This window comes from Pristis pectinata, chromosome 3 (assembly GCF_009764475.1).
Source record: "Pristis pectinata isolate sPriPec2 chromosome 3, sPriPec2.1.pri, whole genome shotgun sequence".
Classification (NCBI taxonomy): domain Eukaryota; kingdom Metazoa; phylum Chordata; class Chondrichthyes; order Rhinopristiformes; family Pristidae; genus Pristis; species Pristis pectinata.
In genome coordinates, this window is record NC_067407.1 from 10,743,559 (window position 1) to 10,771,258 (window position 27,700).

Consider the following 27,700-nt stretch of genomic DNA (forward strand, 5'->3'; position numbering starts at 1 on the left):
TTATTCTCTGCTTAAGACAGCAAATTCGAGTAGCATGTACCATGGGTAAAGCAGCAATCACTGGGTCTTTAATTTTTATGTAGATTAGACAAACCAAGTGCCTTAGGAAATGAATTCGTAGAAAGCACCTGAGTTGGTTTTCTGCAATAATTTATTGACTGTAAAGAAACAGACTATTTTTGATCTAGTATGTGAAGAGGAAGGGTTAATTGAGAATATTATAGTAGGTAAAGCTGTGAGGAAAAGTAATTAAAAAAAAGTCATATTAAATTTGAGAATAATGTGGTTAGATCCAAAACTATAGTAATTTATTTAAACAAAGCCAGCACGTAGATGCAATCATAAGGAAAGTGTGCCAGCGTCTTTACATTCTTAGGAGGTTAAGGAGGTTCGGAATGTCACTGAACACTTCTACAGATGTACTGTTGAAAGTGTCCGGACTGGTTGCATCACGGTCTGGTACAGCAACTCGAATGCACAGGAACGCAAGAAGCTGTAGAGTGTAGTATACTCTGCCCAATACATACTGAGCTCATCCTTCCCCACCACTGATAGTATCTACAGGAGGTGCTGCCTCAAGAAGGCAACATTTATCGTCAAAGATCCCCACCATCTGGGCCATGCCATCTTTTTGCAGCCACCATTGGGCTGGGGGTACAGAAGCCTAAAGTCCTACACCACCAGCTTCAAGAACAGCTACTTCCCTTCAACCATTTGGTCCTTGAACCAACCAACACAACCCTAATCACTGGAGTTTAGCAACTCTGTGACCACTTTGATCACTTCGCACTAAAATGGACTTGTTTTTGTTCTAATTGTGTTCTTTCTTGTAAAAAATAGTGTATAATTTGTGTTTAATTTATGTTTTTCTTGTGAATGCTACTTATATGATGCTATGTGCCTGTTATGCTGCTGCAAGTAAGTTTTTCATTGCACCTGTGCATACATGTACTTGTGCATATGACAATAAACTCGACTTTAGTTATGGAGGGATGGGGAGTGTTTGACTGAGCAAATGGGGAAATTAGATTAAAGCATATGCCAATAGTTAAGCAACAGCCAACATTTAAATGAACAATTCATAATTTTCCATGAATACACTCCTTTGAAGAGTAAAAATACAAGAAAAGAGGTGCAGCCAAGTTCTCTGAAGAAGTCATGGATGCTGCCAAAGTTAGAGCAGAGGGCTAACAAGCTTGTGTTACTTCTCACAGCCAGGGAACTGACTACTGGTAGTGTACTGGTAATGTACCAGTGTAGATTTGGAAGTTAATGGACAGGAAACAGTAGAAATAAGCAGAGTTGGAAGCTGCAGCAAGTGGGGTCCCACAGGCATCTTTGCTGGGCCCCAGCTGCTTACAAACTATAACAATGATATGGATGAAGGGGCCAGGTATAGTATATCGGAGGTTTGTTGATGATACCAACCTTGGATGTTAACATGGATTGTGAGGAGGATGCAGAGGAGCTCTAGGGAGATAGAGATAGGTTATGAATGGGTGAGGAGATGGCCAAGGAAATATAATGCGGTGAAACATGACATCCTCCATTCCAGAAAGTAGAAAAAAATGATTGGTGGAAGAGTGGTGTTCAGAGGAACATCGGTGTCATTGTACACAAATCATTGAAAGTTAACGTACAGCTGCAACAAACATTTGGGAAGGCAAACAACATGTTGGTTTTTATCACAAGGGGATTTGAGTGCAAGAGTAGAGACACAGGGGCCTGGTGAGACTGAAGCTGGAACGTTGTGCATTGGTCAGTTCTCCCTACCTCACGATATACTAATGAAAGAGGGAGTGCAGTGAAGATTCGTCACAATGATTCCTGGGAAAGTGGGTTTGCTGTATCCAGAGAGTTTAAATAGACTGGGCCCAATCTCTCTTGGGTTTAGCAGAATGAGAAGGAATCTCACTGAAACCTACAAAAATCTTACAGATCTTGACTGGGCATGTATGAGGATGATGTTACCCCTGACGGGAGCATCTCATCTCAAAATAAGTGGTTGGTCATTCAGGACAGTCTTGAGAAGAACTCTTGTCACCCAGAGAGTGTAGTGTATCTTTGAAATGTTCTACCTTAGTGGATTGTGGAGGCTCGGTCATTCAATAAATTCAAGACAGGGATTGAAAGATTTATAAATATCAAGAGAACTAAAGGTTGTTGCTGGAAGGACACCGAGGTTCAGTCATGGTTTTATTGCATAATGGGACAGCCACAAGATAAGATAAGACAAAATAAGATATCTTTATTAGTCACATGTACATCGAAAGACACAGTGAAATGCATCTTTTGTGTAGCGTGTGCTGGGGGCAGCCCGCAAGTGTCGCCACGTTTCCAGCGTCAACATAGCACGCCCACAACTTCCTAACCCATACACCTTTGGATTGTGGGAGCAAACCGGAGCACCCAGAAGAAACCCACACAGACACAGGGGGAACATGCAAACTCCTTACAGACAGTGGCAGGAATTGAACCCAGGTTGCTGGCACTGTAATAGCGTTACGCTAACCACTACACTACCGTGCTGCCAAGAGCTGAATGACATATTCTTACTTCCATTTCTTAAGTAAATCTCATCTAACAATCCCTCAATTATGCACTGGAGTGTCAGCCTAGATTTCTGTGGCCGAGTCTTTATATTGGACCTGCAAACTTCTGACGTAGGTACAACTGAGCCATAGCATGCAGGAAGGACATGCCCCTAAACCAGGACAACCTTTGCACTGAACAAAATTTCAAACAATCATTCGTCAACTCTGGTGGGTTCTTTCATACAGTTATATTCATTGTAAAGGAAGAACACTTGGATTTATTACACTCAATCCTTTAAGGAACAATGCTAAGCAAGATGTGGAAGTAGTACTAATCAATACATTTTATGTGCTGTAATAATAAAAAAGATAACTTAATATTTTTTCAAACACCATTATGCATCATTTACCAACCTACCATTTATTGTACATTTCTTCTTGCTTCTATGTGCTGCTTCTTGGACAAGTTCAACACAAGTTAGGTGCGGATTGGTCAGGTACCTGACCTCGATGCTCAGATGCATTTGTACCTCTAGGAGTGTGAAAATACTGCATTCACTATTTTAAAAAAATTATTTTAACAGATAGGGTATTTGTCCATGAGTGGGCCCATCTTCGCTGGGGTGTGTTCAATGAACATAATGATTTGGTTCCATTTTACATGTCAGAAAGTGGAACAGTGGAAGCAACAAGGTACGACAAATCTAATTGCATGCTTTCATTTGGTTTTTGGGATCTCTAGTCAAGACTGTCATAGCTGAAAGAAAAAGACTTGTATTTCTATCACAACTTTCAATTATTTATATTTCTGTCCCGGAGGATGGGATTACGTGTAAAATATCCAAGTTTGCCAATGACATGAAAATGGGCACGTTGTGAAGAGTATATTAGTACTCTACAACTGCATATCGATAGGCTAAGGAAGTGGGCTATAACTTAGCAAATGGAGTTTTTAATGTGGGAATGGGTGAGGTTATGCACTTGGATAAGAGAAATTGAAAGGCAAACTGTTATCCAATTGGAGAAAGTTTGCAGATGAGGGAAGTACAGAGGGAGCTAAGTCTTCTTAATTGTGAATCACAAAATGTTAGCAGGCTGGTGCAGCAAATAACTTGGAAGGCAAATGGTACATTGACCATTATTGCAAGAGAGTTGGGGTTTAGAAATAGGGAAGTATTGTTACAGGTTACAGGGTACTGGTGAGGTCATACCTGGAGTACTGTGCACAGTTTTAGTCCCCTTACTTAAGAAAAGATATACTGGTATTGGAGGCAGTATGATAGAGATTCACTAAGCTATTTCCTGGGATGTGAGAGTTGTCCTGTTACAAGCAGCTAAAGAAATTAGATCTGTATTCTTTGAAGTTTAGAAGAATTAGGGGTGATCATAATGAAACATCCAAGATTATAATAAAAATATAATAAGATCATAATGAAAAATGCACCCTTTCCGTGCAGGTTGATAGGGTTGTTAAGAAGGCGTATGGTAAGCTGGCCTTCATTAGTGGGGGGATTGAGTTTGAGAGCTGCAAGGTGATGTTGCAGCTCTATAGAAGTCTGGTTAGACCACACTTGGAGTATTGTGTTCAGTTCTGATCACCTCATTATAGGAAAGATGTGGAAGCTTTAGAGAGAGTGCAGAGGAGATTTACCAGGATGCTGCCTGGATTAGAGAACATGTCTTATGAGGAATGGTTGAGCGAGCTAGGGCTTTTCTCTTTGGAGTGACGCAGGATGAGAGGTGACTTGATGGAGGTGTATAGGTAGAATGCACAGCCAGCACCTTTTCCCCAGGGCAGCAATGGCCAATACCAGAGGACATCAGTTTAAGGTTAGAGGAGGAAAGTTTAGGGGGGATGTCAGAGGTAGGTTTTTTACACAGAAAGTGGTGGGTGCCTGAAATGCACTTCTGGGGGTGGTGGTAGAGGCTGATACAATAGGGACATTTAAAAGACTTAGATATGCACATAGAAAAATGGAGGGTTATGGGCTGTGTAGAAGGGAAGGGTTAAGTTGATTGTAGAGTAGATTTATATAGGTTGGCACAACACTGTGGGCCGAAGGACCCGTACTGTGCTGTACTGTTCTATGTTCTATGTTCTAAGATCATCAGGGGGCATGACATGGTAGATGTTGGGATGTTTCTCCATTGGAAGAATCTCGAACAAGAGAATATTATTACACAATTGGGATGATGTGGTCATTTAAAATTGGGCTTTTACAGAGTGTAGTTAATCTCTTGAATTCTCCACCCCAGAGGTTTGTGGAAGATGGATCATTGAGGTAAGTTAAAGAGGAAGTAGATACATTATTGAAAGATCAGGGAATATAGAGCTGTGGGGAACTTGCACAGAAGAGAAGATAAGGCCTGGGGTAGACCAGCCATGATCAAACTGAATGGCAGAATGGGCTTAAGGGTCTGAGTGGCCTACTTTTCCTCCTATTTTCTTGTGTTCTTGTGGTTCAGCCACCAACAAAGTGCTGAAATGCATCCCAGCTAATACAAAGGTGGTCATATCGTTGGAGTGGAATGAGTGTGGGCTGGGAAGTCCAGGCAACACTCCATAAAGGAAGAACAGGCTGGAAACAAGAAAACCTGTAAACTGGCCATTCCTTGTCTTTTCTGATGAAACTGTCAAATGTACTGAAATAAACAGAAGTACACTTTTATAATTATTATTTTGACTTTCAGATGTTCACTCAGCATAAGAGGAAAGAATGCTGAGTGCAAGGGCAGTTCCTGTTCACCATGTACCATTGATGAAAGCACAGGATTACCCAACAAGGAATGTAAATTTTTCCCAGAGAAAAATCAGTTGTCATCATCTTCAATAATGTACTTACAGGGTTTACCAAATGTAAGTAGAAACTGCTTGATCTGTCACAATTCCTGTCATAATCTGCCCCTAGAAGCTGCTTTCCTCAATTGCTTGTGCAGATTGTGTTGGCTGAGGACGCTGGTTACAAATGGAGCAGTTTGCTCGTTCATTGGGACTGAAGTAATTGATGGCCCTTGTGAACATGCTGAGAGTCTAAGGACACTCTCCACTTTGCCTGGAACATCTTAGATTCAAGCCTCAATAAGAATTTTAATACTTTTATATTAAGCAAGAGTTTATTCAGTGTTGTTGAGCAGCTTTTGCCTCTTTAACCCAAGTTTTGTTTCCACAAATTTCCAGGTGAATAAGTTCTGTGATTCCGAGACTCACAATCCTGAAGCGCCCAACATGCAGAACAGAATGTGCGATTACAGGAGCACTTGGGATGTGATCAGCGAGTCGGAAGATTTCAGAACCATTTCCTCATCCCACACTGGTTCAGTCATCCCAACATTCACACTTCTGCAGGCTAAGAACCGTGTTGTTTGCTTAGTCCTTGACGTCTCAGGAAGCATGGGATCGGTAAGGTCTTTTATGATATTCTGCTGTAATCTTGGACTAAATTCCCTACTGTTGTGTGACTTTCAACAAGAACAGGTCGAAGGCTGGGTATTCTGATGGAACTGTCTCACCTCCTGGCTCCACAAAATCCTCTCCACCATGTACAAAGCATGAGTACAGAATGCAATGAATGGTTTTCTACTTGCATGAGTGTCTGTGGATCGAGCAACAATGAAAGAGAAACTCGGCACCATCCAGAGCAAAGCAGGCTGCGTGATTAACCTAAATTTACATTTATTTTTTTTAAATCTTTCTTAAAGTACAGAGTTTAAGAAAATCAAATAAATGGGGTTTGCTGGACATTGAATTGTGCTCTTCTGATACACAGGGGAATCGCATTGTCAGACTCCGACAAGCAGCCGAGATCTTCATACTGCAGATTGTTGAAACAGGATCACATGTCGGAATTGTCACTTTTAGCAGCAGTGCAAGCATTAAAACACGGTTAAAAGAGATTGCTGATGATAAAGTGAGAGAAGAACTTGTACAGCTGTTACCAACATCAGCTGTTGGGAGAACGAGCATCTGTGCAGGGGTTCGGTCTGGCTTTGAGGTAAGCCTATAAAGTTTGGCCAATTTTATTAATTTAAAGTGTTACATTTTTCCCATGTTGATAATTGATGGTTGTAGGTACTTCGTGGTGATGACGGTGCTACAAAGGGCGATGAAATCATTTTACTGACAGATGGGGAGGACCCTGGAATAAGCAGTTGCTTCACAGAAGTGGAAAGAAGTTCTGCTGTAATCCACACCATCGCGTTAGGACCATCTGCAACTGAAAAGTTAGAAGAGCTCTCAACCATGACAGGTACTGGCACTGAAAGACCTGGTCAAAGGAAATGGCCGAAGATATTGTGTTGGGGCATAGATTATCCATGAACCCCCCCGAACATTGGAGTCGGCTGAAGGCACTGAACGACCATCTTCCGCTTCATGAGTATAATTCTGGATTCTGAGCACACATTGGCCAAAGTTTCTTGTCAAGATCGTGGATAGTGCCAACACAGTGGGTAGCATCCATTTGCCATTTTATACTCCATATCTACCATCTCCTTATGTCAGGAGTGCAAAGTTAAAGTCAGGACTGATGGGTTTAACTATTTTAGTCCTCGTCGAACAGATCTGGTCACATTGGGTGCAATTTCTGGTGCTAACAACAAATTTCATGACATATGTTTGTGATAATAAACCTGATTCTGATTCTGACTTCTCAATTAGTATGTGTCATGGATATTAGCTGACTTGATTGTAACATGTGTTATTTTTGTTCTGCAGGGGGCTTACAGTTTGCAGCAACTGATAACCTGGACACAAATGGATTAATTGATTCTTTCACGGGATTAATATCAGGAGATGGTGACAGCAGCCAACAGTCCATTCAGGTTTGATTACCTTTCAGTAAGGCCTTACCTAAACTGCCATATTGGAGAAATTACTGCAAAGGGGCCAGATTGCCTGTTGCTTCCATGATGTCTGATGTCCATCTCGGCCACTCCTGGAGTCTCTGACCACCATCTCAGTTACTCTTGGAGTCCCTTACCCACCCATTTGCTGTTCCTGTGGTCTTCCAACTGCCCATTCAACCCCAGACTCTAGATTCATTTCTGCAGCAATGCCCACAAACCAAGCCACCCATAACCCTGGTTTGGAACAATTAACTGTGGCACACAAGGGGAACGTGTTTTGAAAAGCATAATGTCTTAAAAAGTATAACATATATTTATGTAGCTTATTTCTCCAAATTACTTTTACAAATTACCACAATCAATAACATTAAATGTTATCTTATTTCAACACTGAATGAGGCCTTGTAAATCAGAGCAATCTCATCCATCCCATTCCCCTCCTCCTCTCTAGCCCTAAGATTTATTCCCTCACATGCCCATCAATTCCCCTTTGTTTCTTTTTCCACTTACCACCACTGGGGGGACTACCATCAGGTACCAAACAAATCTATCGATGTATCTTTGGGATGCGGCAGCACATATGTGGCCACTGGGAGAGTGTGCAAACTCCACACAGACAGCACCTGAGGTCAGGATCGAACCCTGGATGTTGGTGCTGTGAGTCAGCGTACCATCCTTTTATTTTTTGTTATTTTGCCTGCAACTCAGCTACAATCAGTTGAAGTTCATTCAGTGACTTAGCTGGGAGATTACCTTTCAGAGATCTATGTACTTTCATTTACTAATTGCATTACAGCAAAGTAATAATTCTGTTTGTTTGGTCCCAGCTTGAAAGTTCAGGAACAAGCATTGAGACCAACGGTTGGTTGAATGGCACAGTTGTTATCGATAAGACTATTGGGAATGACACCTTTTTTGTGGTGAATTGGGAGACACAGAATCCAATTATGTTTGTACGTGACCCCAGTGGAAAGATTTACAATAACGCTGATTTTAAGATAGATCAAAATGCACGATCAGCCCGTCTTAAGATTAAAGGCACTGCAAAGGTATGGATCAAAATATTTGCTATAATGGCTGAAACATTAACATAGGTGCTGTTTGACCTGATGAGTATTTTTGGTTTTGCTTCAGTTTTCCCTGTTTTACATCCTGTTGTCCAAAGTCAAACATTTTTCTCTGGCTATATTGTCTAAGTCATTCTTATCCATTCTCTATGCAGATATGTCTCCATTCTCAAGTCAAGTCGAGTTTATTGCCATCTGCACAAGTACATGTGTGCACAGGTGCAACAAAAAACTTACTTGCCGCAGCATCACAGGCACATAGCATCATATAAGCAACATTCACAAGAAAAACATAAATTAAACATAAATTATACACAATTTTACAAGAAAGAACACAATTAGAACAAAAAAAGAAGTCCATTTTAGTGCAAAGAGATCATGGTGTTGCTAAACTGTAGTGATTAGGGTTTTGCTGGTTGGTTCGAGAAATAACAACAAACTTCGACACAGCAGACTTTGTGTTTTTGAACAGCTGAGCACACAATGCACCTCCTGACCCCCAGAGCCTTTCCACCATCTGCAAGGTACAGGTCAGGAGAGAGATGGAATCCTCCATACTCACTTGGATGAATGCAGCTCCAACAATGCTCAGGAAGCTGCACACCATCTAGGACAAAACAGCCAACTCTATTGGTATCCAAGCCACCATCCTAAACATTCCCCTCTTTCTGAGGCACTTCTCTGGGACTGAGGATGACTTGTTCCCAGTCTAGAGCTGTGTTTTCTGAGTTGGCTGAATATTTCTCTGCAGGACCTACAGATCTGCCACAGCTGGGCCAGCGAGTATTTGAATGGCTGGTTTGGGATGTTGAGTGCTCCTTTTGTTGTTTCCACTTCACTGTGCTTGCATCATAGAGATTCGATGAGTTCTTCCTGAATACTGCTTCTCCATTTTGAGTTTATTAGCTCCATGAGGCAGTGAGGATGTTACATTTCTCAGGACTGAACCAGGTTGCTGGAGCTGTGAAGCAACAACTGTGTTCGCTCTGCCATCGTGCTGCCCTACCCCACATTTGAGATCCTATGGCATGAGGCAGATGAGGGAAATGGACTTGTTCATTCACACCAGAAATACTTCTCTGGCACATCTTATGGTCCCTGGGGGTCAGGAGGTGCATTGTACACTCAAATGTTCAAAAACACAAAGTCTGCTGTGAAGAAGGGAGACAGCCAGTATCTGAATAGAGAATGGATGAGAATGACCTAGACAACATAGTGAGAGGAGCAGGTTTGGCTTTGGTAAATAAATTCAAATAGGTGAATTGATTTATTATTGTCATATATACTGACGTACAGTGAAAAGCTTGTCTTGCATCCATCAATACAGATCATTACACAGTAATTGAGGCAGTACAAGGTTGAAACAATAACAGAATGCACAATAAGGTGTTACAGTTACCGAGAAAAGCTTTGATGCTTTTCAGCTATTGCACAGATATTTTCAACCTTTTTTTCAAGTGGAGTAACACTGAGACTGCAGTGGTTCGTGTGCTTTAGAATAGAGTTGAGGAGACATGTCAAAAAACCGAGTCTTGATTGAGCAGATCTTTGAAGTTCTTCCTCCAGAGGGCGCTGACTGCCTCTCTGTCTGCAATAAGCTTTTCCATTCTTGGTTCATAACAGATTGGATCAGCAGTGACTGGACTGTGCATGGTCTTAACAGCGCTGAACATGCACATCATTGCTGAATCCCTGTGCTCTTTAAATCTATCAACGGTTATTTAGGTTACACGTTTTTTGTTGGACTTTGCCCCTCAATATCTATGATCTGTTTTCTTTTCTCCTTGAGAAATGATGGCATTCCCAAACCAAGAATACAGTGCCTTTGCAATTAACTAGATGCTGGGTCTCCTGGCTATTCTCATCAAACCAGCCTCTGTGTTTTCTGGTGGATAAAGTCAAGAGACAGGTGTACATCAGGCTAAACAAGGAACAATGCAGCTCCTGTTGCTTGAGAATCCTTTGAGCCCTTCAATATTGATTTTCTTACTGCAGTATTCACCCCCTTCACTACTGGTGCATAACGGTCCATTTACAAAATGCACTTCAGTTACTTGCCAAGGTTATACAGGTAACACTTGCCCCCGAAACCAGCAAACTCTATCACCAAGATGGACAAAACACTTCTAATGAAGGGCCTGAAATTTTAACTCCATCTTTCCACAGATGGAACTTGATCTGTTGAATGTTTCCAGCATTTTCTGGTTACATTAATAATAATCACCAGGGCAACTTCCCTTCCAAGTCACGCATTATCCCGACTTGGAAATACCTTACTATTCCTTCCTTGGCATTGGGTCTAGATCCTGGCACTCTCTACCTAGCATGCTGTTCAGTAAAGCTGCCTCACTGCCTCTTGCTGCCTTGGTAAAGCAGCCAGCATAATCAAAGACCCCACCCACCCCAGACATTCTCTCTTCTCCCCTCTCCCATTGGACAGAAGATCCAAAGGCCTGAAAGCATGTACAACCAGGCTCAAGGACAGCTTCTATTCAGTTGTTATAATACAATTGAATGGTCCCCTAGTATGATAAGGATGGACCTCACAATCTACCTTGTTATGACCTTGCATCTTATTGTCTACCTGCACTGCACTTTCTCTGTAGCTGTGACACTTTACTCTGCATCCTGTATTGTTTTACTCTGTACCACCTCAATGCACTGTGTAATGAATTGACCTGTACGATCGGACTGCAAGACAAGTCTTTCACTGTACCTCGGTACAAGTGACAATAATAAACCAATTCCAATATTGTCGGAGGATCTCCAACACTGCAACTGTTTAAGAAAACTGCTCATTACCACCTTCTCAACAGCAGTCAGGGATGGGAAATAAATGCCGACCTTGCCAGTGATGCCTAGATCCTGTAAATGGATAAAGAAAGTGATGCAAATGGTTTCTTTTCTTGCCTTTTTCTTTCTTTCTTTTTCAATCTTTTTATTAGTTTTCAAATTAATACAGATTAATATGTCAATGTTTATACATGTAATACAAAGAGATCAGAAGAACAATCATGACATGGATAATCATAAAGAACAATAAAGTGCAAAAAAAAATTTGTAGATCCAACGATCTGTTAGTGAATGAATATAATATAAAAGAAAAAGATTTATTATAAAATATAAAGAAAAAAACCCTGAAACAATAAGAAAAATTATAAACAATATATCAAAGCAAACGAAGCTAAAGAAAAAAAAATAAAGAAAAAACAAACAGAAAAAAAACTGGACTAAAATTTCTCAATAGAAACAGAGCAATATTATGTTGTCAACTCCGTTCCTCTAAATTGAAAGGTCATTTTAAGGGGATCTATATCATGTGAAAATATTGAATAAATGGACTCCAAACTTCCTCAAATTTAAGTGAAGGATCAACAGTACCACTCCTAATTTTTTCCAAGTTTAAACATGATATAGTTTGAGAGAACCATTGAAAAGTAGTAGGGGGTATTGGATCCTTCCATTTAAGCAAAGTGGATCGTTTGGTCATTAATGTAACAAAGGCAATCATACGGTTAGCGGAGGCAGATAGATGGCCAGATTCTATCCTTGGTAAACCAAAAATTGCAGTGATAGGATGAGGTTGTAAATCAATCTTCAATACATTTGAAATAATGTTAAAAATTTCTTTCCAATATTTTTCCAAAAGAGGACAAGACCAAAACATATGTGTCAAAGAAGCCACATTCGATTTACATCTGTCACATATAGGATTTATATGTTGATAAAAACAAGCTAGCTTATCTTTTGACATATGGGTCCTTTTTCATACTGCAAAGGTTATGAGTTTTGAGTGATAGTGCCTTGAGGGTTAGCCATGGCCAAGGCTACATTCATTCCATTCTAATGGGTCTTCAGCCATAAGGAGTATTCGTGAGTTCACCTGATTTCACAGTGAAACACTTCCAGTGATGTTGCCTGGATGGCAGTCAGGAGGAAGTGTCCTGGCCATTCCCTCCAAGCCCAGCAAATGTCAATGAAGTTAATTTTGGAGTCTTGCCTGAGATTAGTTCAGCTAGCACAGACAAAGAATAACATGTGGGCTCTGCTGGACTATTTGGAACAAGTCATTGAGGAAGCTCAATATAACTCTGACTCTTTGTTTCCTAGCCTGGATCTTGGATCTACACCATTCAGAACCCAGGAGGCAAACAGGTTATAACAATCATCGTAACATCCCGAGCAGCAGATGCACAGGTTCCACCAATCAAAGTTAACGGGTACATCAGCAGAAAGGATTCCACCAGCCCAATGATTTCCTACGTGGAAGTCAGTCATGGATTTCTACCTGTCCTAAACGCAAATGTGACAGCCATTATTGAACGTCCCAATAACGTACCAGTTACACTGAAGCTTTCTGATGATGGCTTAGGTAGGACTCATTAGATGTCTGTGAATAAGAAAGTGTAATTCTATTATGCATACCAAAAATGCAGATATATTAAAATTTAGCTTCCTTTCCAAAATTATATGAAAGATCATAATGAAGGGATTAATGACATGAGTTGGGTTTATAAGCTCTTAGCATTTTGATTGCCAAGCCAGTAAGTTGGTCTCCTGAGGCTAGAATTTTCCCCTGACTCCATCAAACCATCAACTTTGGGTCAGACTGAGGGACGGTGACTTCACATACATTTGGAATCCCTCAGTTTCAGCTCTGTCAAGAACTGGTGTAATATCAGTGGAACTGCATCTACTCTGACCAGGCTTATCTCCCTGACAACCAGTGGAAGTGGGGCTCACCTGGGTATCAGATTCTCTGTAAATACGACGGGAAAAGATTTTTGAAGAAAGCTCCAGAGTCAGTGGGACCAACTTCTCTTCTGTGTTCTTGGAGTGGGAAGGCATTCCACGTTTATCCCATAACCTCCACAAACCCCCACCTCCTGGCCATTGAAGTCAATGGAACCAAATATGAGGAGGGACGAACAACAGCGCTTTATTTTAAATGTCCCTGAAAAATTAATTTCTATTATTTATTCTCCCAGGTGTACATGGTCTCCTTAAGCTTACAACCTGATGCACACTCAATTATTGAGATTTATTTGCCAATTATATTTTCCCAAACTACAATTTTATTGATTGTTTCACAGCTTCCCCAAGTAGTAAGTACAGTATATGCTCAAATCATGGTCCCAAAACCCATCTCTGTGTACCATTTGCAGGCCATCACTTGCCACTCTGACTAACTGCCTCAATTTGTACTTAGTATTTTCTCTTTTTGGAGCCAACTTGTACACATCTGTAGATATGCCACCGTTAGACTTGCACACACACTCATCACCGGCATCAAGCAATTCGCTGCAAACAAGGACCATGTGTAACCTCTGTATTCCATATCCTAATTAGTTTACCGTTCTCAAAAGGCTGCAGATACTGAAAAGTTGAAATGAAACAAAGGTTACCAAAAATTAAATTCTACCCTTTTCCCAGAAATATGCGGCCTCTTTATGTTTTCTACCACAAATGCACTAACATTTGCCAATCATAATTGCCCATCCTATATTAATGTGAGCATAGAGGAGAAGGAGCAGGAGAAAGAGATTGAAGGTAGGCCACCCACTGCCATTCCAGTTCCTTACACTGATGCCTGGGCTGCCCAGGATGCCCCAATAGATGAAGGTTCACCCGGTTTAAAATGTAAGAAATTAAACCAGGAGGTCTTCTCCTTGCACTGGGACCTCTCCCCACCCTGCCCACCTATACAGCTGAGTAGAACATCATAGAACATAGAATAGTACAGTACAGGAACAGGACCTTCATCCCATGACATGTATGCCGACCATGATGGCAAATTAAACTAATTCTGTCTGCCTGCTCATGATCCATATCACTCCATTCCCTGCCTGTCCATGTGTCTGTCTAAAAGCCTCTTAAATGCCTTCTATCATTCCTGCTTCCACCACCTCCCCTGGCAGCATGCTCCAGGCACCCACCACTCTCTGTGTGAAAAAATGACCTCATAAACCTCCTTTAAACTTTGCCCCCCCCCCCCATTTTAAAGCTTTGCCATCTTGTATTTAACATATACATGCTGGTACAAAGACACTGATTATCTACCCTGTTTATACTTCTCATAATTTTATAAACTTCTATCAGGTCACCCCTCAGCCTCTGACACTCCAGAAAAAGCAATTCAAGTTTGTCCAACCTCTTCTTATAGCTAATAATCTCTAATCCAGGCAACATGCCTAGGTGGCACGCAAAACAAAAGCTTTTTACTGTATCTTGGTAAATGTGACAATAATAAACCAATACCAATACCATCCAGGTGAACCTCTTCTGCACCTGCTCTAAAACCTCCACATCCTTTCTGTAACGTGGTGACCAGAAATGCATACAGTACTCCAAATGTGGCCTTACCAAAGTTTTATACTGCTGCAACATGACTTCCACAACTTTATCCACAATGCCCCAACTGATGAAGGCAAGCTTGCCGTATGCCTTCTTTACCACCCTATCTTCTTGTGTTGCCACTTTCAGGAAGTTATGGACTTGCACCCCAAATCCCTCTGTATATCAATGCTCATTAAGGCCCTGCCATTTACTGTATACTTACCTCTTACATCTGAACTCCCAAAAAGCAACACCTCATACTTATCCAGATTAAACTTTGTTTACTGAGCATACTGTATTTCCAACTGAACTATATTCTGCTATATCCTTTGACAATCTTCTTCACAATCCACAACTCTGCCAATTTTTGCGTCATTGGTAAACTTACTAATCAGCCTACCTATATTTTTGTCTAAATCATTTATATATGTATCATAAACAACAGAAGTCCCAGCATTGATCCCTGTGGAACACCACTGGTCACAGACCTAAAGTTAGAATAACAACCCTCCACCACTACCCTCTGTCTTCCATGACCATGCCAGTTTTGAATCCAATCTACCAAATCTCCGTGGATCCCACATCCCTGTTCCCTGCCTTGATGTGCTCTCCACCTCTCCCTGCTTCTAACATTTACTTTTTTTTCCCTCCTGGCTCGTGATGCAGCAGGCAAGAATCTGACTCTTTGAATAGTCCCACCAGGGTGCATGGATCAGTTCCAGTATATGCCCGTGCATCTTGTAACAGTGCCCATGGAAGAGAGAGTTCCAGTGAAGAATTGTCTTCATGCACGTCTTGTGACACTTCTCAACACATGAAGTGCCTTGAGGACAGAAGAAATGTATATTACTTACCCATGGCAAAGTCACAACCTTGACAATCGCCATACTCGGGTCTTCTCAATATTTGGTCATAGAATGCTCTCCATTCAATCAGGTGATTAAAAGGGAAATGCATCACATTGCATAAAGCTAAGGGTTACTGGCAGTGGTGGACAGATAACTGGGGGTGTATCTGGAAAGTGAAAGATGGGTGTTGTTGAAAATCAGGTGGGTATGAAGGGGGATGTGATGGAGGACATTTGGCAAGATGTAATGAATGGGCGTAAAGCACGGGATTTGGAGGAAACCATCAGTGCATTCACTTTTCTTCATGGGATGAAGTCAGTGAATTCAAAGTCACAATCTTGTCAATTGCCTTGCTCAAGTCTTCTCAACATTTGGTCGTAGAACGCTCTCCATTCAGTCAGGTGATTATAAGGCAAATGCATCACACTGCATAGAAGTAAGAGTTATAAAGGTAATTATATTCAGTAAATTCAAACTTCCGCCTGCACAGTGCTTCTGCTGCTTACCTCCTCCACAGCTTCAATCCTCACCTTCCCAGTGGGAGACGCAGGTTTCTTCCTCCCATTGCTGGGGCAACGCATTCTCTTCTTCTCCTGAATTCACTCAGCAGTAATTCCAATGACACATCATAGAATCCAGGCCTCGCTCTTGCTCTGAATGCGCCTCCCATCATGACGACCTCCAATGTTCATCTCTACATTGACCCTTTAAATACAGCTGAGATATAGTCACTGTGCAGTTTGAAAGCATAACAACTTTAGATCAAACATTACTCAGTTCAGTTTGGTTTAAATTACAGATTCCAACTTGTTGAATTGTCTTCTGGTATCTCCCTGCTACTCCAGCTCCTCATGGATACAGTGGTGGTGCAGAAGTTAAATTACCAGAGTAGTAATCTAGAGAGACACCTTCAAATCTCAACATGTGGCACCACTGTTCAACTTATATTCAGTTAATAATATGGAATTTAATAAAAAGTCACAGAGGGTGACCACAAATACTGGGTTTATTTGTTTAGAAATCCATGATCCATCTATTGGTATTGGTTTATTCTTGTCACGTACCAAGGTACAGTGAAAAACTTGTCTTACAAACCGAGCGTACAGGTCAATTCATTACACAGTGCAGTCACATTGAGTCAGTACAGAGTGCATTGATGTAGTACAGGTAAAAACAATAACGGTACAGAGTAAAGTGTCACAGCTACAGAGAAAGTGCAGTGCAATAAGATGCAAGGTCACAACAAGGTAGATCGTGAGGTCATAGTCCCTCTCATTGTATAAGGAAACCGTCCAATAGTCTTATCACAGTGGGGTAGAAGCTGTCCTTAAGTCTGGTGGTACGTGCCCTCAGCCTCCTGTATCTTCTACCCGATGGAAGAGGAGAGAAGAGAGAATGTCCCGGGTGGGTGGGGTCTTTGCTTATGCTGGCTGCTTCACAAAGACAACGAGAGGTAAAGACAGACTCCAAGGAAGGGAGGCTGGTGTCTGTGATACGCTGGGCTGTGTGCAGCTTCTTGCGGTCCTGGGCAGAGCAGTTGCCGTACCAAGCCGTGATACATCCAGATAGGATGCTTTCTATGGTGCATCGGTAAAAGTTGGTGAGAGTCAAAGGGGACAAACCAAATTTCTTTAGTTCACTAATATTCTTCAGAGCAGGTCAGCCTTACCTGTTCTGACCCATCAATGTAGTGACTCTGAAATGCAAGTTAAATGTTAGCATTAGTAGTAAATCAGAATCAGGTTTATTATCACTGACATAGGTCGTGAAATGTGTTGTTTTGCAGCAGCAGTACAGTGCAAACATAAAAATTACTATAAATTACAAAAATAAATAAATAGTGCAAAAAAAGAAAGAATGAAGAGGTGTTCACGGGTTCATGAGCCATTCAGAAATACAATGGCAGAGGGGAAGAAGTTGAGTGTAGGTCTTCAGGCTCCTGTACCTCCTCCCAATGGTGGTAACGAGAAGATGGTGAGGCTCCTTAGTGATGGATGTCGCCTTCTTGAGGCACCATCTCTTGAAGATGTCCTCATTGGTGGGGAGGGTTGTGCTTGTGATGGAGCTGGCTGAACCTACAACCCTATGCAGCCTCTTTCGATCTTGTACATTGGAGCCTCCATAACAGGCTGTGATGCAACCAGTCAGAATGCTCTCCACCATACATCTGGAGAAATTTGCAAGAGTCTTTGGTGCCATACCAAATCTCCTCAAATTTCTAATGAAGTAGAGCCACTGGCACGCCTTCTTCATGATTGCATCAATGTGTTGGGCCCAGGATTGTTCTTCCTAGATGTTGATGCCCAGGAACTTGAAGCTGCTCACCCTTTCCATCGCTGACCCCTCAATGAGGGCTGGTGTGTGTTCTCCAAATATCCCCTTCCTGAAGTCCACAATCAATTCCTTGGTCTTGCTGATGCTGAGTGCCCTTATATGCCTTCTCACTGATATCTGAGATTCTACCAACAACAGTGGTGTCATTGGCGAATTTATAGATGGTGCTTGAGCTGTGCTTAGCCACACAGTCACGAGTGTAGAGAGAGTAGAGCAGTGAGCTAAACACACCTCCTTGAGGTGCACCTGTGTTAACTGTCAGCGAGGAGGAGATGTTATTACCGATCCACGCTGACTGTGGTCTCCCGATAAGGAAGTCAAGGATCCATTTGCAGAGGGATCTACAGAGGTCCAGGTTTTGAAGCTTGTTGATTAGTACTGAGGGGATGATGGTGTTGAACACTGAGCTGTAATCGATAAACAGCAGCCTGATGTATGTTTTGCTGTTGTCTAGGTGCTCCAAAGCCGAGTGGAGAGCCAGTGAGATTACATCCACTGTAGACCTGTTGTGGTGGTAGGCCAATTACAGCGGGTCCAGGTCCTTGTTCAGGCAGGAGTTAATTCTAGCCATAACCAACCTCTCACAGCACTTCATCACAGTAGATGTGAGTGCTACCAGGCGATAGTTGAGGCAGCTCACCCTGCTCTTCTTGGGCACCGGTATGATGAGCAGATCCTGAAAAAAATGAACAAATGAAGGATTAAGGGAAGTTGGAGAATGAGGGGCAACCTTATAGAAGTGTTTAAGATTATGAGAAGCATAGATAAGGTGGACGGTAACGATCTTTTCTCCAGGGGAGGGGAGTCTAAAACTCGGGGGCATAAATTTAAGGTGAGAAGGGAAAGATTTAAAAGGACCCTGAGGGGCAACTTTTTCATGCAGAAGGTGGTAAGTAAACAGAACAAACTGCCAGAGGAAGTGATTGAGGCAGGTACAATAGTATCATTTAAGAAGCACTTGGATAGGTACATGGAGGGGCAGGGCTTGGAGGGATATGGGCCGAACGCAGGAAATTGGGACTAGCTAGGTGGACAACATGGTCGGCATAGACTGGTTGGGCCAAAGGGCCTGTATCCATGCTGTATTGCTCTATGACTCTATGACTCTATTAACATCAAAGCCAATGCATCACAACAATCAAAGAACGTTTTGAAGTTCAGTGTTTGGACATATTACCTTGTCAACATTGAAGTTCCATATGGTGAGATTAGTCACCTCTATTATACTTAGTAAGCACTTTATTCATACAGTTTTAATATTCCTTGTACCTCTTGTCTACAGTCATTTACTTTTCCTTTATTCAGATTTCTTTATTATTGATGGCAGTCTTATTTTATCTTCATTTACTTTTCCTTGCCTTTAGGTGCTGATATTGTCAGGAATGATGGGATTTACTCCAAGTATTTCCTCAGCTTCAGTGGAACTGGAAGATACAGTGTTAAAGTGCGTGTACAGGGACACGAGGGTACTGCAAAGATAACAGTCAGAACAGGAGGACAAGCCAAGTGCCTCCCGGGATACATGGAAAATGGTAACAAATATTTAGCGATAGCAATGTGGAATTGTTATTGTAATGGTGAATGATTTGATATCAAGGTGAATCTTTGAATTCTACAGTAGCCTATTAGCCCTTAACAGCCCATAGCAAGTCTCAAGGCAAATAATGGTATTGGCGCCTACACAGGGGTCAGAGACCATGGGTCAGAATTGTTTTGATGCCTATTACTGACAGAAATATCTGATCTATATTTCCAATGTCAATCAATACTGTATCTTCATTGAATGCATGAGCATCAAAGGCTTCTTCTGTTGCAGACCGTGCAGGGGGAATGAAAGTGAGCAGCAAAGTGTAGGGATTATTTAGGATATTGGCAAATGCCTCTCTCACTTCAGAGGCAGAGAGTTGTGGGTACAAGTCCCACTCCACTTGGACCTAAGAAATAGGAGATGAAGTAGGGCATTTGACCCCTGAAGCCTGCTCCACCATTCAACAAGATCTTCTACCTCAAACACCATTTTCTTCTCAATTCCCATATCGTGTGATGCCTTTAATAAGCCAAAGCCAATGAATCTCTGTTTTAAATGCAACAATGACTGACTTCCTTATCCTTCTGGGAATAGAATTCCAACGAGTTACGACCCTTTGAGTAAAGGAATTTCTTCACAATTCAGTCCTAAATGGGTGACCTTTTATTTGGAGACTGTCATCCCTAGTTCTAGACACATCAGGCAGAGGAAACATCTTCCCTGCATCTACCTTGTTGAGCCTTCTGCACATTTTGATGAGGCCCCCTCTGATTTTCCTAAACCTGAGAGAATAGAGGCCGAGCCTGCTCAGTCTCTCATTTTACAGTAGATCAGCCATCGCAGGGCCCTGGTGAATATTCACTGTTCTGTCTCAATAGCAAGTATATGTTTTTTTTTGTAGATAAGACCAAAATTGTACACAATACTCCAGGAATAGTATCATCTGGGACCTATATAATCACAATAAGAACCCATAATGCTGTATTCAACTTCTCTTTCCAACATAAGATTCTTTATTAGTCACATGTACATTGAAACACACAGAGAAATACATCTTTTTGCGTAGAGTGTTCTGGGGACAGCTCGGCACATACCTATTTCCTTCCTGATTGTGGGCTGAAGGGCCTATTCCTGTGGTGTACTGTTCTATTAACAGTTGCATCTGCATGTTACCACTTTGTGTCTTGTGTACCAGGATACTTAGGCTTGCTTGAACATCAATGTTTCCTGATCTTTCAGCACTTAACAAATGCTCTGCTTTTCTACTCACATTTTTCCACCTTGTAATCCACTTGTTGTGTTGTTGCCCAGTCACTCAGCATGTTTATATCTCTTGAAGCCTCTTTGAATCTTCATCACTACTTCCATTTCTAATAGGGGTTGTGTCATCAGCATACACAGAAATATGACAATTGGTACCCTCAGCCAAATCATTGCTATAGATTGTGAATAGCTGGGCCCCCAGTACCAATCCCTGTGGTACATCACTAGTCACAGCCAGCCAACCTGCAAATGGCCTGTTTATTCCAACTCCTTCTTTCTTGGTCTGCTAATCAACTCACAAGTCATGCTAGCATACTGCTTTCAATTCCATGTGCACTAACCTTGTTCACCAACCTCCTGTGTAAGACCTCATTGAAACCCTTCCAAAAATCCAAATGCACCAACTGACCCGCTCCCTCACAGAGATATATCCTCAAAGAACTCAACAGGATATTCAAAAGTTATTTGCCCTTCTTTAATTCATGTTAATTATGCTCAATCTCATTACTATTTTCAAAGTATCTTGATATCATAACCTAAAATTATAGATTTCAGCATTTACCCTACTACTGGGTCCCTGCTTTCTCTCTCTCTCTTTCTCTAAATGCAGTCACATTTTCTACCCTTTCATCAACAGGAACCATTCCAAAATCAGTAGAATCTTGGAAGATGATATCCACAGCACCCATGACCTCAAAAGTCCCCTCTGGGATGTAGATCATCAGGTCTTTGGAATTTATCAGCTTTCAGCTTCATTAACTTCTCTGGTATTATTTTATTTAGTTCACTTCCTCATTTCCACCGCACTCTCAGTTTCCCAGTATTTCTGGGAGGTCTGATATGCCTTCCGTGAAAACAGAGGCATATATTTTTTAACTTCACTGTCATTTCCTTATAAATTTCCCTGTCTGGAAAGGATCCAATTCAGTCCTGATGAAGGGTCTCATCCCAAAACGTGGGCTGTCCATTTCCCTCGATAGATGCCGCCTGATCCGTTGAGTCCCTCCACCTTTTTGTGTGTTGCTCCAGATTCCAGCATCTGCAGTCTCTTGTGTCTCCGGGAATTTAATTAACCCTCACTATCCTTTTCCATTTTACATACTGAGAGAACTTATTGCAATGTACTTTTATGTTATTTATTCTGATATGCTATTTTCTCTTTCTTTATCAATTTCTTGATCATCCTTTGCTGAATTCTAAAATTCTCAAAGTCTTCAGGCTTACTGTCTTTCCTGGCAACTTAATAAGCCTATAGTATTATCTTTAATACTTCCTGCAATCCACATTGGAGCACCTTTGCTGCTATGTTTTGCTGCCTTAAAGGAAAGTGTATTTGTTCCCAATATGTATTATTTCTTTAAATACCAGCCATTACCTGTCCACTGATGACTCTTTAATCTAGTTTTATGCTCTGGTCCAGTCAACCTGCCCCTCATCCCTTCAGTTTTCTTTGTTTAGATTGAAAACCCTGGATTCAGGTTGAATCACGTCACTTTCAAACTTCTATCATTGTGCATGCACTCTTTCCTTGACAATAAAATTATTAATAATCCTTCATCATTACACGGTAATAGATCTAAAATAACCTGTTGCCCATTCAGCCCCTCAACAGACGGATCTAGAAATCCATCTTATGTACATTCTAGGAATTCATCCTTAACATTGCTGGTACTAATTTCATTTGCCTAGCCTATATATCAATTACAGCCCCTCACAATTATTGTATTACCCTGTTACATTTACCTCCCATTCCCTCATTCACACCATGTCCTACATCACACTAGTCAGTCCATAAACAACTCTTATCAATGTTTTCTACCTTCCTGCTGCTTCTGAGCTCCATCCAAACTAATGATAATTCTATACCACGAACTGTTGAGCCAAGATGCTTGCTGAAATGAGGCCAACCATGTGTCCAACCATGAACTGCAGGAGACATTGAAAAAAGTTTTCTGTCTAGGGAAAAGGCTTCTCAGCCTGATAGAAATATTAAAGAAGCAAGGATCCAGCAAAACTGAAGAGATGAAGGATATTAGTAAAAATATAGCACTAGAGAGGTTGGTGGGACTGAAAGGCAGTCAATCCCAAGGACTTGATGATCTATGTCCCAAGGTTTTGAAAGAGTTGACAAGAGTTAATGAATGCTCTGGTTATCATCTTTAAAATTTCCATAGATTCTGGAATGGCCTCTGAGGGAATAGAAGGTAGCTCATACTTAAGAAAGGAGAGAAATAAGTGGGGAAATGGACAGATGGATTAGGTGGGAGAGGGGAAAGAAACTGGGTGATGGGGGCTGAGGTGAGGGGGGTGTTGGGTGTGTGTAGTAAGGTCAAACGCTGGCAAATGGGACTAGCTTGGATGGTGCATCTTGGTCGGCATGGACCAGTTGGGCTGAAGGGCCTGTTTCCATGCTGTATAATCCTGTGACTCTATGACCTGAGGAGATCAGAAGGAAAGGAAAGCAAGAAAAGGAAACAGGTTATCTGAAATTTCCAAAGGCCTTCTCTCTCGCTGCCTTGGTGAAGCAGCCAGCATAATCAAAGACCCCACCCACCCGGGTCATTCTCTCTTCTCTCCTCTCCCATCAGGCAGAAAATACAGGAGCCTGAGGGCACATACCACCAGGCTCAAGGACAGCTTCTGTCCCACTGTAATAAGACTATTGAACGGTTCCCTTGTATGTTGAGATGGACTCTGACCTCACAATCTACCTTGTTGTGACCTTGCACCTTATTATCTACCTGCATTGCACTTCCCTGTAGCTGTGACACTTTACTCTGTACTCTGTTATTGTTTTTTTACCCTGTACTACCTCAATGCACTCTGCACTAACTCAATCTATCTGCACTGTGTAATGAATTGATCTGTACAAACGGTACGCAAGACAAGTTTTTCACTGTACCTCGGTGCAAGTGACAATAATAAACCAATACCAATGCCAATACTAATACCAAATCCAGTCACCCCCACATCCCTTATTTATTTTGCTAATTACAACCTCAAGAAGCTCTCAGCAGATTTGTCAAACGTGATTTTCCTTCTATAAATCTCTGATAAATCTGCCCAATCCGATAATTCTCTTCTGGGTGACTTGTTACTGCTTCATTAATAATACATTATTGCATTTTTCCTACCGTTGATACCAGGTTCACTGGTCTATTGTTCCCTGTTTTCCCTCTCACTTTCTTTTAAATACTGTACATCTAGTAATCTATTGGAACTGTTCTAGAATTGATGGAAGTCTGGAAGATAACAACCAGTGCATCCACTGTCTTCACTTCCATCTCCTCCAAAATCATGGATGCAGGTCATCAGTCCCTAAGGATTTACTGGTTTTCAGTCCCATTACTTCCTCCACAGAATAAAGGATGTCCCTTTAGAACTGAGATGAGGAGGAATTTCTTCAGCCAGAGGGTGGTGAATCTGTGGAATTCATTGCCACAGAGGACGGTGGAGGCCAAGTCACTGTGTGTATTTAAGGCTGAGGTTGATACGTTCTTGATTGGTAAGGGGGTTAAAGGTTATGGGGAGGAGGTAGGAGAATGGTGTTGAAAAAATATCTGCCATGACTGAATGACGGAGCAGACTCGATGGGCCAAATTGCCTGACACTGCCCCTATATCTTATGGTCTTTTTTTCCTGTTGATAATTTAATTCAGCTCCTCGTTCACCATAGTGCTGCTGTTCTCCTGCCAAAGCTGTTCAGAAACGCACCATGGGAAACAGCAGGCAGGTCGAGTAGACCAAGACCTAATTCACCTTTTCCATGACTGATAGGCTATTACACAGCACTGATTGTCTATAGCAAAGCCAATTAATTCAGTTAAAGCATCTGTTGGATGTTGTAGAAGAAACAGAATTTTTGACAGACACCGCAGCAACTTCTCCCAAGAAAAGCAAGTCATTAGTCAAAAAAGTAATCCAGTGACTGACAGATAGTTACGTACAAATTCTATACATAAAACCAATCTCAATTACATACAGTGGCCTGGTTACCTGGCTTGGTTGCTGCAGACTGGGTGGAAATTGCATTGTTATTGTATGAGATTGCAAGAGGCTGCAGAGGATTATAGACTCAGCCAGCTCCATCACGGGCACAGCCCTCCCCACCATCGAGAACATCTTCAAGAGGCGATGCCTCAAGAAGGCGGCCTCCAACACTAAAAACCCTCTCCATCCAGGACATGCCCTCTTCTCATTACTACCATCGGGGAGGAGGTACAGGAGCCTGAAGACCCACGCTCAACAATTCAGGAACAGCTTCTTGCCCCACTGGCAGATTTCTGAATGGTCCATGAACCCATGAACACTACCTTGTCATTCCTCTTCTTTGCACTATTTATCTATTTTTGTAATTTATAGTAATTCTATACTTTTGCACTGTACTGCTGCTGCAAAACAACAAATTTCACAACACCTAAGTCAGTGATAATAAACCTGATTCTGATTCTGATTATGAGGTCGTTAAGCCCACAGAGCCAGGAACTAAAAGTGGATGTTTTTCTTTCTGTTTAGGAAATATTGAAATAAATCCATCTGGACCCAACGTTAATGAGGAAGGTATATATGATGAATTAGGAGATTTCAACAGAGTTCAAGCAGGAGGAGCAATTTCACTTCCCTTGGGGACACCCGTTATTGACTTTCCACCAAGTCAGATCACGGACCTTCAAGCAATGTTGCTTAAAGATAAAATTAAGCTGGAATGGACAGCACCAGGAGGAGACTATGACTATGGATCAGGTAACTGTGGCTAGGCTTAAGTTACTTAGAAGTAGTTTTTCTTTCTGCATTTGAATTGATCAGTGGCTGATGAATTCTGTAGGACACGTAGGTAGTTGTCACCTATACCTGGATTTGGTCTTAATACATTTGGATGGATTAAATCAAGACTCAAAGAACAGCACAATGCAGAGTTATTTTTAGAAGGTTATTAAAACTGAGTAAAGACTTCAACTATTATAAGATAAAGTGCTACAAATTATATAAACTATTGCAAGAAGCTATAAAAGAATTATATGATATAAAATTATGATACAAAATACCATACATTGATATAACCTCTGCATTATAATAATCTTACATAGCTTTAGAGACACAAGAACTGCAGATTCTGGAATCTGGAGCAACAAACAATCTTTAAGGAATTAGGGAGGAAGGAGGAGAAATTGTCAACATTTTGCATCAAAACCCTGCATCAGGACCGATGCAGGATTTCAACCTGAAACATGGACAATTTCTTCCCTCCCACAGATGATGCTTGACCCACTGAGTTCCTCCAGCAGATTGTTTGTTACAGAGATTTAACTCCCAACAGTAGCTGTACTGTAATTTCAACACATGTATCTCTCCCTAACTCTCATTCTGTTTGCAACTCACCCTGTGATCACTTGTATGGCGAGCCAGCTCCTATCCATAAAGGTGAACAATTTTGTCTGCAGTCCCTTGTAAGTTGCTCCAAAACACTCCCTTGCATAGATTCATAGAGTCATAAGACTCATACAACACAGAAGCAGGCCCTTTGGCCCAAATCGTCCATGCTGACCAAGATGCTGATCTCGTTCCATTTGTCCACATTTGGCCCATGGCCCTCTAAGTAATGATACAAAAACTATGCCCTGGCACAACTGATTGATGCAAACCCCTCCTTTTTGATATTACTGTCTCAACTCATAAATTTATGCATTTCTTCATTTAATTGGTTTTTGTCATCAGGTTTCACAGTGAGGTTGTTTTGAGGAGAAGACCACTGAGCTTTTCAGCATCTTAGGAACTTCTTACTTTAGTGAACCTGTCACAAACCAGCAACAAAAGAAACACACTGAGCATGATTCAGTGTTAAAAACTATTTTATTAATCACTACTTATGGTAATACGTAAAATAAAAGTAAAAAAAAATGTTAGTATGTTAGAATTCAAGAATGTTAAACCTCGAACGTTAACCCCAAAACTAAACTCTTCGTGTGTGTGTGTGACAAAGTCCAAAACTCCCAGTTCCAGAATGGTTCTTAAAGTTCAGTTCCGCAAGCCATAAGGTGAAATATGAGCAAGGGCTTCTTCAACAACCACCGTTGTCTGAAGATAAGATGTAGATGTAGAAAAACATAGAGAGAGTAAATACGAAATCCAAATGTTCCACGATGGAACCCAAACGACACTCCAGTGTTTACGCGGTAGTGACTTCCTCACCCCGAAAAGCATCCGAATCGTGGTCGTCCACACACACAAATACCTGTTACCTTCTACAGGTCAACAACAAAGTGAACTCCACCGGATTACTTCCAACTTCCATACATGGATTTCAGTGGCAAACACAGTTATTGTTTCTCATCCATCGATAGAGAAAACTAGCAGGCTGGTGTCTCTCTCCCTTCTCTCTCTCTCTCTCTCTCTCTCCTTCTTCTAACTTCTTCAACAACGTCATTACGTCCTTTATCTTCTATTGACGTAAGCACGCCCCACACACACATACACACACACTCTCTATCTTAAAGGGACTTTCATTGAGTCCGTAACAAACCTTTAAATGTATCTGTTGACTTGAAAATTGTTTGGGCAGTCATACCACAGGAGCTCTATGGAGAAAGTAGATAAGTAAATTGTCTGCAATGTATCTGAACAATTCCTTTCACAGAATGTTCAGGTCACAGTTTGGTTTACAAGTTTCCAGTGATAGAACTATTCTTTCAGTCAACTTTTAGTCAATGTAATTTAATGTTAGCTTAGGTTAAATGAGTTAAATATATTCTTGATTGAAGTTTGGTTACAGGTACCACTCACACATAGATAGACAGGCAGATGCACACACACATGCACACACACGCACACACACCTGTACATGCAAACACACACATGCACATGCAAACACACACATGCATACACACATACATATACATTTCGCTGAAGCTATAAAGCAAAATATTGTAAATTGCTTCACAGTGGCAT

General features: G+C 41.4%; 1 protein-coding gene across 1 annotated transcript in view; it reads left to right on the forward strand.

Annotated features, from left to right (window-relative positions):
* The window catches only part of LOC127568939 (calcium-activated chloride channel regulator 1-like), a 43,486-nt gene extending 17,974 nt beyond the window's left edge, over window positions 1–25,512 (forward strand). The window contains exons 6-15 of the mRNA XM_052013205.1: window positions 3,119–3,227; window positions 5,226–5,391; window positions 5,713–5,934; window positions 6,302–6,526; window positions 6,604–6,781; window positions 7,249–7,355; window positions 8,207–8,428; window positions 12,557–12,818; window positions 19,329–19,496; window positions 25,271–25,512. Coding sequence (XP_051869165.1) covers window positions 3,119–3,227; window positions 5,226–5,391; window positions 5,713–5,934; window positions 6,302–6,526; window positions 6,604–6,781; window positions 7,249–7,355; window positions 8,207–8,428; window positions 12,557–12,818; window positions 19,329–19,496; window positions 25,271–25,512 — 1,901 coding nt within the window. The remainder of the gene's footprint in view (window positions 1–3,118; window positions 3,228–5,225; window positions 5,392–5,712; window positions 5,935–6,301; window positions 6,527–6,603; window positions 6,782–7,248; window positions 7,356–8,206; window positions 8,429–12,556; window positions 12,819–19,328; window positions 19,497–25,270) is intronic.
* The last annotated feature ends 2,188 nt before the right edge of the window (window positions 25,513–27,700 follow it).